Consider the following 15,829-nt stretch of genomic DNA (forward strand, 5'->3'; position numbering starts at 1 on the left):
GAGGGCTCCGGGGGGGGGGAATGGGATAGACTGGTGATGGGTGGTAAGGAGGGCACGTATTGCATGGTGCACTGGGTGTTATACACAATTAATGAAGCATCGAACTTTGCATCGGAATCCAGGGATGTACTGTATGGTGACTAACATAATATAATAATAAAATATTAAAAAAAAAAATAAAGAAGGGGCCTGCGAGAACATTGAGACCTAACTCACGGGGGGACTCCTCACGTTAGCAGGGCTGCCCCTTCTCAGTCATCAGGGTGGGGACTGGGAAAACAGCCCTGTGGGCAGCTCCTTCACGGGCCTCATGCTCCGTATTTTTGTTTTTCAGGGCCGTTCAGCTTTTTTGCAGCAAAATGCCTGGCTAACAGTTCAAAAGAATAGGATGTTGTCCACCCTCATTCCCCGTATTTTAAAAAATGGAGTGGAGACAGTCTCATGAGGCCAAGTGTGGAAATTTTTACTCACGGCTTGCATGGTCTACGTAACACAAACTGAAAGGAGGAGTTTAAATTTTCTGGATAATTCCTAGGTCACCGGCCAAACCGGTCATTTAAGACTCCAGACTCCATTTAGATACTTAAGAAACCCGTAATGACTCTTGGCCATGCCAACTTTCCTCTTGGATTGGAACTATTTTGACAACCCATAAAGGAAAGTAAAGAGGCTCCAACTTTGACTTAAGTCTTCTGCCAGGTACCCACTCAAGAGAGGTTTCTTTTTCTTTTACCGTCCTTACATATTTTCCCTGCCGAACCCTCCCCTAGAATCAAGCACTGGAAAGAAATCAGAATAGAAGGGGCCCCAACTATTTGTATAAATTAAGCTCATCCATCACTTTCTGGGCCCCAGAGAAGGAGAGCAGAAGATCTGGCTGCCACCTCCAGAGCCCCATTGAGCTCTTGACATGCTTTGACCTTCTGCTTTTCCAAACACAATGCCTCCACCTTACCCTGTCCTCACTAACTTTCCTTCCTTCTGTCCAATTCAAATGCCATTTTTCTTCTCCTCACCAGCAATCCAAACTATCCAAAGCAAGCTGTCATGGGTTAAAAGCAATCATGTGCAATCATGGGGTCTTAACAGACCAGACCAGACCCAGCACACTCATTTCCCTCCTTCCCTACTGCCTGTGATCACAGGAAACAAATGTGGACAGAGAGGAAAAACTCTAGTTTGAGGCCTTGAAATCCAACTTCACAAGCTTGTTTCCTCCAAACTCAAGTATGCTGTCATGAGGTAGAGAAGACGGAGCTCTGATTACGAGAGCTGTTGGCAACATTCAGAAACCCAAACTGCAGGGGACACATGCTTGCCTCCCCTCTACTGTTCCTTTCTTTTTAATAACAAGCTTTGGAGATACAATTCACATATCATACAAGTCACCCATTTAAAGCGTACCTTCTACTGTTTCTTACAGACATTCCAGCATCATACTTGAGTGCTGGTTTTGGTGCCCAGGCTAGACTGGTACCAACTACAACCTATGTATCTTTGGACAAGTTACTTAATCTCCGTAGGTCTCCATTTCCTCACCTGTAAAGTGGAGATCATACTATTATTTGTTGGGAGGTAATTCTCTATGAGTTCTTGTGTTTCTGCGGTGTCAAGGATATTTACAGGAGGAATAACCTTGGAAGACAGAGATAGTGTCTCTCTTTCTCTCTCGAGCAAAGGGCCAGCATGCTTCCTACCTATTATAAAAGATTCAGGTTCCCTAAACTCAGGTTCCTCTCCTGTTACACAACCACTTCATGTTTAAGTGTCATTTGACCATCTTCTTGTCGCCCTGTGGGAATCGGGGTTCTGAGAACTAGAGCAGATGTTACTATTGGTACTGCTATTGCTGTTGGCAAGGAAGTGCTTTGTCTCTGACCCAGGAGTCCTGTGTGTCCAGCCAGCATCCATGAAGTATGGCAGGTGACCCTGTTAACTTGCAAGTAAGCTAAAAATCTCAGACCCTTCATAATTTTTGACACTACCTACCCTGTAGGGACATAGGCCAGACTCAGTAAAGTGATTAGCACACTGGTGCTACATTCATACATAATAAGTTCTTAACAAACGTTAGTACCAGCTGTTTTTATATTTCCTTATTTTATTATGGGGCACCAATGACATATTTTAAGTTTCTATGGACTTATGCTCAGTGGGTGTTACATAAATATTACCAAGAATGATGATGGAGAAGATTCATCTAGCAATTTCTAGGGAAAGCCTTCATTGTCATCCTTTTTTCTCAGAAAATGGAAAAACTTACCTTCTTTCAGGATCAACTATCCAGTCTCCTTCCCATTCCCAGCCTTTTGGAGGCAAAAAGAATTCCCTCTTGAGTTTTATTTTTCCTGTGACATCAGAAAATTTATGACGACCCAGTAATCCAGAAATGCCCCATTTTCCAAACATAAGAGCTTGATTTTCATACTGTTAAAAACAAATGAGAGAAACACCATCAGAGAGAAGGGAAAAAAGCCCACCCATAAATTTTTAAGCCCATTTAAGCTAAACCATGATAGACAGTGAAAAAACTTTATACCTAGAAGGTACAGACCTAACTTGGGCTGCTACTGATTATGCAACTGGGGGTAAATCACTCATCTTTCTAGACTCAGTGTTCCTATTTGTTCATTGGGGATAATAGCACCAGTTCTCATAGAATTGTTCAAATGTGCAGTTGAAAGTGCTTTATAAATAGTGGTTCCATTATTATATTGAATGGCTCCATTATTATATTGAATGTCTCCAAATGGTTCTCTGGACCTAATTTTTTAAATACCCATAAAGTCCTCAATTTATGAATGTACGGGCTTCTAAGAGTTTATTTATAGACAGTCTATTGCCTAGAATTTGGGGCATGTTTCCCCACAGAATCAACATTATAATTGATGGTACATTTCCCAGGCAGTCTACAAAGAACCTGTCTAACATATGAAGGTCCTTTAAGGCCCCAACCTTTATGGGGTCTAAAAGCTCTGTGCCTTCATCCCCTCTGGAATGTAGTGGGGATGAAGACCAAGACCTTTCTAGAAGCAGGTTTAGTGGCAAAGACAGAGTCTTGTTTACAGGGCATGTCTGTCTAAGTTCGAAGCTGTAAATCTGCAATGCTCTGCTCTTCACTCTGTCAACCATCAAAACGGTTGAGATTTGCCAGTGGTGAGTGTCCCTGTTTGGGTGCGAGCTGAAACTTCCATTTTTCTGCTGATAAGCCCACTGAAAAGATGATTTGCAAGTGACAGGGGAGTTTGAGATTGAAGAAGGAAGAAGTTTGAGTAGAGGTTTGATGGGGAAATTGGGTTTAAGCAGACACACCAGTACCTGTCTCAGATATGGGTTCTGAGCCTTGAAAGAAGATAGGCTCAAGGAAGCAGCTAAAGAAGAGCTATTGCCACAAGGGGCTGTGAGACTTGGGGGCACGTGCGTGGCTCCTTTGGTTTCTAAGTGACAAGGACACAGAGTGGAGGAGCAGGGTGTTCCCACCACTTCTGTCTGGAAGCCAGGGTGGCTATAGTAAAATCTAGTCAAGAAGTCTGGCAAGACCGTTAGCACAGGTGAAGTACCTCAGAGACCTCCAGAAATGTAGTAGGGGCTGGGGGTGCTGGTGGATTCTGCAGAGAACTGAGGTCTACTGTTAGCACAGGAAGGCAAGAACCAGTGAAATGTCCATTATTGTTATTAATGTGCCCCTACTGGTGCCTATAGGTTGTGCAAATCTAAAGAAACTAGAGTCACGCAACTAAAATGCATGGATCGTCTCTTTAACATGAATTGGAACTAGAGTCTGAGCTATGCAGGGAAGGATCTAGAAATGGGAAAAGATGAAAGGGAGCCCTGGACTGGTTGATCCTTGTTCAGTACTAGCTTCTTCCAGCTTATCTCTAGCCTCAGAGCTAGAGGGCAGGCTGATGCCCAGAAACCCTCCACGAATGCTGGAGCGAGTGTCGCCTACCTGTGCCCTGAGGCCCCTACTCCACATTGCCAGCTGACCGCACATAACTGTCATCCAGGGCCCTCCCTGTGGCTTCCAGCACACCCTCTGTTTCTCTCCAATGGCACTTCCAAGCCTGCGCCGTAAGGGCTTCTTGTGTCTCCCACGTATTTTGTTGTTTCTCAAAGTGGTCCACTGAGGCCCCACGTCCACCCACACAGGAATCATTGCTGGGGCTAATCCCTCACTCAGTGACACAATCAGAATCACCGGGGTGGCCCCGGCAGTCGGCATCTTCAACAGGATACGCAGTTTTATAATCACTTAGGGAGGCTTTCCCTACGTGAGGAATGCGTCTTCTGCTGTCCAAAGACCCCCACTTCCAAGCACAGCTCTCCAGGTCTGCACCTCCCCAGCGCCCTCATTACTGGGTTGTCTATGTGTGAATCACACCCAAGGGTCCCAGCGTGGACAACAAAACCTCCTGCCAATCTTTCCCCAGCCCCCCAGGTGAAGGTCCCTCGGATGGGGTTTTAGGCAGTGCTGACGGCTGTGGCTGATGGCTGGGTGCTGAGGGATGAATGTTTTCTCTAAGGATGACAAGTAAGAGGAACCCCCCCACCAAGAGGACTAGATAGTGATGTCACTGAACGTACCATTTCGGCAAAGACGGTGAACGTTCCTTCCGCGAAGCTATTGAACTTCTTCTCGACAGCACTCAAGCCCAGCCAGATGTTCACTCGCAGCTCCGCGGGCACCTTCGGTCCGTGGGCTTTCTCCTGCGGATACTGTGAGACGCACAATAACAACGTGATTCGGGGGCAGCACAGGCTAGCACATTACGTTCAAGCGCAGAGCGGACTGAACGTCTGATCGCGGCTCTCCCCAGTCTAATTTCACGTTTGCGTAGCTAAACTATTTCCAAACGACCCTACAGCAGAGATTATAACAACAACAAAAGCGGCGGTTCTCACAGACCCCTTGTGCCCTTGAGACGTTTCCAGGAGGTTCATGGAGTTAAACTATTTTCCTAATAAAACCAAGACGTTCCTGGTCTTTTTCACTGTGTCGACGGTGCAAAAGCATGTGGCTGAGACTCGGGGCGTTGCAGCGGGGATCAGGCCAGTAACGCCAGCCCGAGCCCGTGCTCATGAGAAGGAAACAAATGATAGTCTTACTTATCAATTCCCTCAATAAAACAGTAAAAATTACTAGTCTTATCAAATCATGATCCTTGAGTACATTTTTTTTAACCTTTTTTTTTTTTTTTTTAAGTAGGCTCCGCTCATGACTCCGAGATCAGGAGTCACGTGCTCTAGACTGAGCCGGCCAGGCGCCCCTGTGACGACATCTTTTTAATATTTTGTTAACGAAATGGAAAGTACACACCAATCACTTCTGCCGCATATTAATGTATATCCTGAGAAAAAGCTCTTGTGCAATTGCTTGAAACGTGAACTGAATTAGCCTTTTTTTTTTTTTTTAAATGGGAATCTTTTTTACTTGAAACAGCAACTGACAAATATGGTTACTCAGGCTGGAGTATGGGGCAGATGTGTCCTTGAACATAAACAAAGTAAGCCCGTCACTTCAAGGACAATAATGGACTGTATTCTGTTGCCAATGATAAAATTCAGGCTTCCAAGTAAAAATAAGAATTCTGGAAAACTTGTATCTGTCATGGTAAGTTTGATAGCATCCTGATACATAGAGACTTTTCTGGTGAGTGATATTAATTAACGTGATTTTCTTTCAACGTTGTAAGATGAAGTGTGTCAACGTTAGGAAGATCTGCATCACTCAATGAACTGATCTCTTCTAAATGATCAATGCTAAATGTTACAAAATCACGCATGGATAATAGAACCATTCGAAGTACAAAATAAACCAGTGGATTTCAATGCAGCCGGGAATGAAAAGTTCACTCATACAGTTTCAAATTCCAAGCTGCAAATCACCTTTTAGAAGCTACTACTTGAGTCTGGTGTTCTACCAAAAATGTGTATTCACAATTATTTGAAAAGGGTATTAAAATACTCTTCCCTTTTCCAGTTACATATCTATGTGACGCCTGATTCCCTTCATATACTTTTTTTTTCTTTTTAGAAATTTTAAAAAAGATTTTATACAGAGAGACAAAGCACAGGCAGAGAGAGTAGCAGGCAGAGGTAGAGGGAGGCACAGGGAGAAGCAGACTCCCCACTGAGCAATGCTGGGGTGGGGGGCTCCATCCCAGGACCCGGGGATCATGACCCGAGCTGAAAGCAGATGCTTAACCAACTGAGCCTCTCAGGCGCCCCTCTCTTCATAGACTTCAACCAAACAACTTATTTTATCAGATTAAATGTAGAAGCAGATATGAGAATCCAGTTATATTTCTGTGAAGCCAGGCATTAAAGAGGTTTGTAAAAATGGAAAACACTCTTCTAATTTTGTAAAGAGAATACAGTTATGTTTTATTAAAAATACGTAATTTATGTTAATGTGTAATGGGTTTAATTGTTATTTTAAAACAAATATTTTTAAAATTTCTCATTTTAATTTCTATTACAGTAAATATTGATAATTATGACCCACATAAACAAAAGCTCTCTGGGGTCTTCAATAATTTTTTTGAGTGTAAAGGGGTCCCAAGACCAGCAAAAAACCCCAGTGAATTAAATGTCTCCCTAAACTGGATGAGTGTTAACAAAATCAATAACTACATAAAACATTGTCTTGAAAGCATTTTGCCGTTTATCCACCGAGTTCTAAAACCTAATACCGAAAACACCATGCTGCCTCCTGTCCCACCTACTGCAAAATTTTATTTATTAGTCAGTTTGCTTCCACCGACTGCTGACAGACACAATTATAATTGTGGTTCTATCCTAAGTAAAATTTGTTCCTCCAACAGATACTTGAAGGAAGTTAATCACTCTGGTTCTATTTTAACTCTCCCGATTAAAGAACAATGAGTACATTTATTAAAAGTTAGCAGATATCTCCTTGTTTTAAAAGAACACTCTACCCCGACTGCTTTTTCTCTTCTTAATTTTTATTTCTTCCCCCAAATCCGAAGAACTGGGCTGGGGTTGGCCGGGGACAGGAATGTCAAACCAGGCAGCTGGGACTATTTTGATTTCTTGGTTTTCAGCCCCAGGCCCTCCCCTGGTTCTCCATAAGCACACACAGAGCAGTTTCTAATGCGGGGTCCTGGGATGGGCTTACGGGGGTCTAGGAAGCTCCTGAATCATGTGTTAAACGTTGGATGCACGTGAGATGTGCGTTCTTCTAGAAGAGAGGACCGGTAGCTTTCATTAGGTTCTTAAAGGAGCCTGTGACTCTAAAAATGTTCAGAACCACTGCCCTAAAGCAGCAAATTCTCAGAAGTTTTCACTCTGAGGATCCATTTGGTCAGGGCATAGATTGCATGGACTGTCTATATTACTTTCTCTTTTTGTTCCTACTTCCTGCACACTCACTAGAAGGGAAGGAGAGGAAGCATTGCTTAGCATAAGACATTAGAAATAACAGGAAAATTCATGCCAGAAAGCACAGCATTCACAATGTCACGTTAATGTTAGTGTCACAGAGATCTCTACAGAAGTGTCCTTGACTGAATGCCAACAGACCCCAGACCACTCTCTGGGAATTACCGCCCTAGGGGAAGGTGCCAGGAAATGGGTTGGAATTATCACGATCTCCCTAGTCATACAATGATCAGCAAAGAAAGCAGCCCCTTCTCGGGACTGCGGGTTTTGCATTTAAGTAGCTCGCATTACACAGGGATGAAGCCGTACCTTCAGCAGGATGGTCTGGGTTTTCCCGCAGAATTTCCCAGACGCACTCTCCCCGCTGGTGGAGTATAAAACCTGATGTGCAGGGATGCGTGCATAGGCCAGTCTCTTCTCTCCCCGGATCATCCAGATGATAATGTCAGGCATACTGTTCTGTGGCTGCAAAAGGAAGCAAAGCTGGAGTGAGTCTGCACACAGAGGGACCAGACACGCTGCAGGCTGGCTCCTCAGGGCTCTGCTTAGCAAAGAAACTCTGTGGTTAGGGATCCGCCTGAATTCTGAGTCACCCATCTTCCGGGGGACCACACTGAGCCTGCAAGGCTGGGAGGCCCACTGCGGCAGGCCAGAAGGAAGAGGGTGCAGCAGAAGGGGCTCTCCACCTGCCCAAAGACTGACCTACACAGCTCTGAGAGGTATTATAGGAAATACCCCCTCTCCTCTCACCCATCATTTGAAGAAAGCCCTCAACAGCAGTCTGGGGTTACAGGTTTCACACATGGCACAGGACACAGACAAAGCCATCTGCAGCTCACAATCCAGGGTTCGCCACACCTGAGATGTTCATCTAGTTTTTTTAAAACCTTTTTGTGACTGTAACGGTGATATAAGTTTACCACAGGAAACTTTGAAAGTCCCAAAGCACAGAAAGCAGAAAACAAAAATTACTTCTAATCCCATGTTTTTGCAAATGTATTTCTATCCACAGATCAACTGCGATCCCCCTCCACCTGAATCTCTGAAGCTCAACGGGAGGGGTCTCCCGCTCTCTCGGTTTTCCGGTTCCCAGAGGTTAATAGCAGCCAACATGCATCCAGCACCACAGAGTGCCCCGCACTGTGCTAAGCCCTCTATATTCATCTTCTTGAATCTTCACAATACAGGGCTGTGAGGTGAGTACTACGATGATCTCCATTTCACATACGGGGAAACTGAAGCTTGGAGAGGCTGCCCAAGTTTACATATGGCAGACCCAGGATTCACAAGCAGGTCCTCCCAATCCCAGGCAAAGGCGGCGTTTCATCCTCTATGCCACACAGATTTGCTACTTTATCCCTCTACTTGAGGCAGTCTCTGACTGTATCATGATAATGATAATGATTTCTCTACTTTGAAGACCTTTCCAGGACCATCAACTCAAAATTCTTCTCCTGTCCTCACTTCAGTAATGCTCAGGCAATTACACATTAGCATCCAGCCGTCACTCCTTGGTTTCAACACCTGTCAGATCTGCTCCATATCCAAGATAACGTGCTGGATTCTCCAACCATCTTCTCTAGCCGTGGAGCCATTCCACAGAACCCCTCTTCCATGTCAAGTGACCTTTGAGTAGTTTGAAAGTCCTACCTCTTCAGTAAGTTGCAGGAATTTCTCAAGCCAGTCCTCAATCTCCGCCAGTGTAGACTTCACCTCTGTGGCCTCAGACCTCATCCTCACAGCTGCCTCATGGATCTGGGAGAGAGATCGGGACCGCAACTTTTGGATCTGAGTGTCAAGAATTGTGACGTTAGCTTTTCCTTCCATGAGAGGCAACGTGTACCTAAAGAAAGAAAAGCAACAGATAATCTGCAGAATAGCTTTTTGGGCTTCAGAGCTGTCCGATTCACCTCTGCCTGACTTCCATCTTGCAAGCTGCACCAGTTCCCCAACTCCATCAGCATGAGCACGTTTCAGCTGAAGTTGAGTGTATGCGGCACCGGCAGAAGGCACCTGCCTGACAGACTCTCCTTGACTCTCACGAGGAATGTGGTTGGGTGGGGGGATGAAAATTCCAAAGCAATTTCTTGGGTTTGACTCCAGGCCCGTGGAGTCACGGGAGAGAAGATGGTAACAGCTGCAGCATTTGGGAGGAACAGGCCTTCCTTTCTTTTGCATCTTACAACCAGCGTACAGACCCGCAAGATGAAGGAGGGGAAGGCAGACTACAGAGCATTCAGCAGCAGGGTTCTTAAGGACCATGCACCCCTAGGCAGTCCGTGGAGGGGGCAGGGGCTCAGGAGGTCTGCAAACCCCTGGAACTTATTTAAAAAGTCTGTGCCTGTGTTGGCAGGCAGTGTGGCATATGATAAAGGCCGCATGCTTTGGAGCTGACCATCTGGGTACAGATCCTGGCTCCACCATTTACAAGTTCTGTGATCTTGAGAAGTTAATCTCTTGTTTTCCTACCTTCAAATGTGGGAAAACAGGATCTGTCTTTTAGGGTTGCTGGAGAAATAAATAAATTCACACATGGAGAGCACTTAGAACAATGCTGACTGCAGAGTGGCTATCATCTTCAAGCTTTGTCTTCCTCACTCTCATAGTCTCATTAGACATTCAAAGGGGCCCATTAGTTCCCAAAAGGTTAAGAACCACTTGTGGAGGCAAAGCTCCCATTAAAATGAGAAGTCTAGAAGAGCTGAGCTGGGGGCCAGAATTCACCTTCTTCTGCAGTCTTCGTCTCACCACGGCAGCTGGTGGGGCCACCGGGTGAGTGTGTCACCAATTCCAGGAAGTTCTACTCACATTGTTTCTACCTAGAAATTCCATTGATTTGAATGTCCCCTAGGTTCTTAAATGAAGGAAATCCTAGCAAGACTTCTTATAAACAAAAATTTCCTGTTAAATCAAGTTAAAAAGATTCCATTTGATTCTTCAAAAACAGTTCACATCTACTTGGTTCAAAAACTGTGTATATAAATAGTTCTCTGTTTTGCTCAGCAAACCCTAAAATTCACAGAATTTTCTACATGAAAGTATTACCAAGTGTTTCTATTTGGTTGCATTAGTAATTAAGGCAATGCACTGGAAAGTTAAGTCCCTGGAATGAGTCCTTGCGGCAAAAATGCATATGGAAGCTGCTGGCTCCAAAGTCACACATGAGACCTTCAGTAAAGACTTGTTGTCTATGTGAGGCATATAGCAGGGAAAGTTGTGTGGATAAACCCAACTCTGGGCATCAGATGCGTCATTTCACCTCCTTGGGCCTCTGTTTCCTCACCCGTAAAATAAGGAGACTGGGAGAGATGACCTCTGAAGCCCCAGATTTAAAACCTCTGAACTGAAACTAGAGCCTAGCCTTCCTCTGATCTCAGCTGCGTTTCAATGACCTAGCGAAACCACTAGAAGGCACAGGACGACAGGGAAACCGAGGATATTAGCCCTGGGCGGAGGGGAGGGGGGCGGGCGGGGTAGGGACCATCCCTGGTTTTTGCTGCTTATGAGAAGTTTTCAATATGCTTTTCTTTTGTAACTTCCCTGTCCACTGCACTATTAGTCAATATTTAAAATGAGTTTGGAATGAATCACTTCCCCCTTTGATTTCCAAATGCCCAGATCTGAGCTGTTTCCCCAAGTCAGTTATAAAAGGTTCTTTGGCTCAAGTCAAATCTACTGGCTTTGTGAAGGGAACCTTAGCCAGAGTTCAATAGGCATTCAGTAAAAAAGACAAGTAAAAAGCCTGTTTCTAAAAATGTGTTTGTGAATTAGGAATGTTATTCTGAATGGCAAAGTCGATGCTCCACCCCTAAGCCCCATTCTCTGTGGGAGACAGGAGTCCTCTTTCTCCTGGCAGTGGGCACCCAAGGATTGGTGGGAGGGGGTCAGGCCTGGGCCTGCTGGGATATGTTTCCTGCAGGGGCCTCAGCCTCCCGAGGCTGCTTTAAAATTGGCACAGAATCTGAAAGTGGAGCTTTTCCTGGTGGTGATTCAGAGACTCCTCCCAGTGACTAGGGCCTTTTGAGAATCTTGACTAACTCAAATTCATTTTTCAGGCAAACACTGGAAACAATTCTGGTGACTCTTTTAGTCTTACAGTTTTAGGGAGGAGAGCAAGACTGGGAATTCTGAGATAGGAACAAGATCACTGTACCTTGTATCTTCTATGACTTCATCGATCAACTTCAACCATATTTCGGCCAGCTGGCTTGCAGGAACTTTACCTTGCATCCCTGATTTCAGAGCCTCTAGGTTCAATTGCTGGAGAGTTTGGAAAGAGAAAATAATTGGTCATTGTGCATCATGCCCTTAAACTCAGTAAAGGTTTAATGTTTATCTTTAAGAAAAAAAATGCACAAAAGGCTTAACAGAAAAACCAGAGCATTTAATTTTTTTACATTTAAAAAATGCTCACCATAGCTTAACACTATTTACTTGCCTTCAAAATGCAATCAATGCTGACATGTACAAGTTATAGGACAATGTTTCCTTTACCTTCGACCTTCGAAACCATGTATTTTATGTATTCAAAAAGGAAATAAAACCAACAAAGATGGGTGAAGGAACCCCAACATGGAATACAAAACAGAAACAAATGACCTATATTACAGATGAATAACGTAAATACACCAAACTAACCCAAATAACTTTAGAACACAATATTTGGATGATACTCTCTCAGTTTAGAGAAAAGAACTATGAATGTATCAAACTCTAAATTTGTTTGTTTTTCACAGTGGTTTCTCTATGGATTTTAGGGTTTAACAAATGACCAAATGAGGTTTATCACTGTTGGAGAAAGGAGTTATAACTATAGAAACTGGGAAAGCTAGAATAAACCTCTGATATTAGAATGGAATTGGAATTATCCTTATAAATTCATTGCTTTTCACATATTGAGAGATCTAGAAATAAACTGACATGTGAGTAATGCGTGGGTGTGTGCTTGTGTTTAAGCCTGTCCACTGAGAAGGCCTCGAAGCAATGACATCTACATAATAGTCAGCATTCTAATATCCAGATGTTGGTTTATACATGCTATTCTACTAAAAGGAAATAGAATTCTCGGGAAAATGGCGATGTGGGCTGAGGCAGGTAAGTGCAAGATGAGCCCAGAACATACTGTTGTGTCACTTCGAGCATCTGCTGACAGACGGATGGAGAGAGGGTCCTCCGTGATTACCAAAAGTCCTGATCACGGGAAGCCGCCATCCCATCCAGCTTAGCATGGAATAGGGACAGCCTGGTCAATGTTGATGATGAGGCTGAAGAACACCCAGAATAGAGAGGTGACCAATTTCTTACTAATCCCCTCAAGACAGAGGACTGGAAGTTAATACCACAACTAGACTGCATATCAGTTGCAGCTTTATTATGTGAACAATTATGCTTATGTTAACTTAAACCTACAATTCTCCTTCAATACTGTCTTTATAAATAAAACAGTATTTTTAGATTTTGCTATGGACTCTTAGATCAGGTATATTTCAGGACCCCCACACATATTGGTCCTGCCCTGACAGAGGTTAGATCTTAGAAAAAATTAATTCTAATTTAATTTGGAAGTCAAAACACTAATAACAGATGGCTTTTATCAGCACCTGATAGAAGTAATTTAATATCTTCGACTTACTTAGGAATCTCCCAACCATATGTCCCTTCTTCTCATCAATGTCAACTAGATGGAAAATTACAGATACCACATCTATGCAGTTTCTACCAGAGGGTACCCCCAAACCTCCAAACAAGGTCCTCTAGTTTACAAAAAGAGTATCAAATGTCAAGCTCTGGTTCCTCTGAGCCCACCTCTTCCCACAGTGGAGATTTTTACTCCTTTAACAGTAAGGTTCTAAGGGCTGCATGTTTCTATTGGAGTGAACCATTCTCCACACCACACCTCATTGTGGCAGAAACTGTGGGTTGTCCTCCTACTTTGATATCCACCACCCCCTTCCTTAGTAAGAGGGCTTTCATCCGGCCATCTGCCAACCCAAGCATAAGACTGCATTTCCCAATTCCCTTATAGTAAGACGTGGCTGTGTGACTGTTCCAGCCAATGGCGAATGAGTAGAAGTCAAGTGTGTGACTTCTAGGTCTTTCCCTTCAAGGGAAAGGCCTGTGTCATCTACTTCCCCACTCCCCTTCCCTCAGGCTGGAGGGCAGGTGTAGCAGTGAGCCGCCTCAACCATGCGCACAATGACAACTCCTAAGCGGTGGCAGAGCAACAAGGGGGAAGGAGTCTGGGTCCCCACTACCACAGACCCTCCATACCAGCCTTGGAACACCTACCTCAACTGTGTTACTAAAGAGCTTTTATCTTGCTTATCACTATATCTGAGGTCTTGTGTTAGAGGGGTTTAGCCTAAAACTCACACATAATTTACTGTTTGGTGGAAAGGAAATGTAGAAAAGATAAACTTACCAGCCGTTCTGCCATGGCTAGGAGAATGTTCACCGCATCCAGACGATGACTAATGTCCTCCCAGTATGAAGTCAGGGTAACAACTGGCTTTGTGTGGGCCCAAGGCAAGTAATAATAGTAGTTCCCTGGTGTAGAACATTGAGAGTCAATGAACACCAGACCCTTAAACAGCACGATTATTAAGAGATGTGCAAACTGGAATACTGCCTGATCTGTACAAGGAATGGTTTGGGATAATCTGGTTTTTAAGTTTTATTTGAAGGAACTGAGGGATAGTTGTTTTGAAAATCTCTCTAAAATACCCTAATAAACTGAATACAACAATTTCAGGATCTTGTAATATTCAGGATCATGTGTCTGAACATCACTGGTGATTACGTAACATGGCCGCAGAAAATACACAGCATAAGAGGTTAGATTGTATGTGTCTGCACCTGCTACTCTAAATAAATATTTTTGTTGGAATTGGGGCAAAAAAAAAAAAAGAATTTTCTGTTTTCTAAAGCCTTAGCTGGATACATGGGGTTTGGTATTACTTAGAGTCTTATGATGATTAAGAATCATCAGCCAACATTTTCTAGCACATTTTATATTTTAACACTGCTTGTACAGAATTTAGGTAAAAACTATGGCAATACTGTTGGAACATTCAGTTGGAATTTCTCTCTCCTTTCTGTATACTCTGAAACCATTTGTTGATACCTTCACTAGAGCATTCTCATACTCAGCTTTCTATTATGACTTATTGTATACACTAGTTTCTCATCCACCTTTGTTCAAATACAGCTATTCAATCCTCACAGCAACTTTGGAGAAGAGGCTGAAACTGAAGGTTACAATTAAGCGATGTGGCTAAGGTCATAGTGCTGGTGAGTCATAGAATAAAGACCAGAAGATAGATTTTCCAGGGCTTGAGCCAGAGTCCTGTCCACATCAACTACTCAATCTAAAAGTAGTTTGGGGCTTGGTTGGGTGGTGGTGGGCAGAGCAGGAGCTGATCTGGGGGAGCTCAGAGTTCAGCAAGTTGCCATCTTATGATTTTACAAGGCATAGCCAGTGTGAAAGTTGGACATGGGAGGGGGAGCTAGGGTTCAGACCCTGGCAAAGAGCCTGTGACTTCTTGGGTTTGACCAGTCTTGAAGGTACTTGAACTCCAGACACCTCTCTTCCCCATTCAACCTTTTCTTCCCACAAACCACATGCTGAATGTAATGGCCGCCAAAGGGAGAATATGCCGGGTGCTTCTAGTCCTGTGGTGCACCCACTGTAAACATGTAAGGAGAGATGGTTAGAGGGAGTCTTACCATCGAATACGGCACGGCTGTACTGAGTGGTTGATGCCAAAGGCTTACAAGTCGTGTCAAATTTGTTGCCATAGTTCCCAATGCTGACTTCAAACTGAATGGCCTCGCCAACATCTTGCAACATGGTGGCTGAATGGAACACGGCACACAGGCTATACTTCCGCCTTCGCTGGTATTTCTATAAGGTATGAGCAGACATGAGGCTCAGTGAAACTTGTTTTGCTCTTATTCATATGTGGGTTTCTAGCAGGTGTAGTTTTAAACCTAATAATTAGTATTGAATTATATGCCAGGAGAAAATGTTCTTAAACCTAGCAGTTTCTCTTGTGCTCATTCAAGTGGGCAAAGATAGAAGTACCAAGATGTTCACTGCAGTGTTGACTGAAATAGAGTAAAAAGGAAAACAATACATATGTTTATCAATAAGTCACTGGTTAAGCAAATTATGTTACAGCCGTATAATGGAATAAAGTTAATAAAAAGACAGGTAGACCCATATGTGCAAACATGGAAAAAAGACATTTCTAGGTGAACCCATTGAATATTTTAATATTGGAATATGCATGAAGGAAATCTGGAAGAATAGAAATAAAATTGTTAACAGTTATGTTGGGGAAGGTAAAGAGATTATGGCTAGCCTTACTTTCTACCTTTTTAATTGTTTGAATTATTTAAGTACTAATTTTCTTTTTTTTTTTTTTAA

General features: G+C 43.5%; 1 protein-coding gene across 3 annotated transcripts in view; it reads right to left on the bottom strand.

Annotated features, from left to right (window-relative positions):
* MYOF (myoferlin) overlaps positions 1-15,829 on the bottom strand; it is a 150,535-nt gene that overhangs the window by 49,053 nt on the left and 85,653 nt on the right. For all 3 annotated transcript variants that reach the window (XM_019796275.2, XM_002916109.4, XM_034662965.1), the window contains 7 exons: positions 15,127-15,304; positions 13,823-13,947; positions 11,555-11,661; positions 9,052-9,244; positions 7,711-7,866; positions 4,585-4,716; positions 2,264-2,427 (listed from right to left, as the gene is read on the bottom strand). In XM_019796275.2, coding sequence (XP_019651834.2) covers positions 2,264-2,427; positions 4,585-4,716; positions 7,711-7,866; positions 9,052-9,244; positions 11,555-11,661; positions 13,823-13,947; positions 15,127-15,304 — 1,055 coding nt within the window. The remainder of the gene's footprint in view (positions 1-2,263; positions 2,428-4,584; positions 4,717-7,710; positions 7,867-9,051; positions 9,245-11,554; positions 11,662-13,822; positions 13,948-15,126; positions 15,305-15,829) is intronic.

This window comes from Ailuropoda melanoleuca, chromosome 6 (assembly GCF_002007445.2).
Source record: "Ailuropoda melanoleuca isolate Jingjing chromosome 6, ASM200744v2, whole genome shotgun sequence".
NCBI lineage: Eukaryota > Metazoa > Chordata > Mammalia > Carnivora > Ursidae > Ailuropoda > Ailuropoda melanoleuca.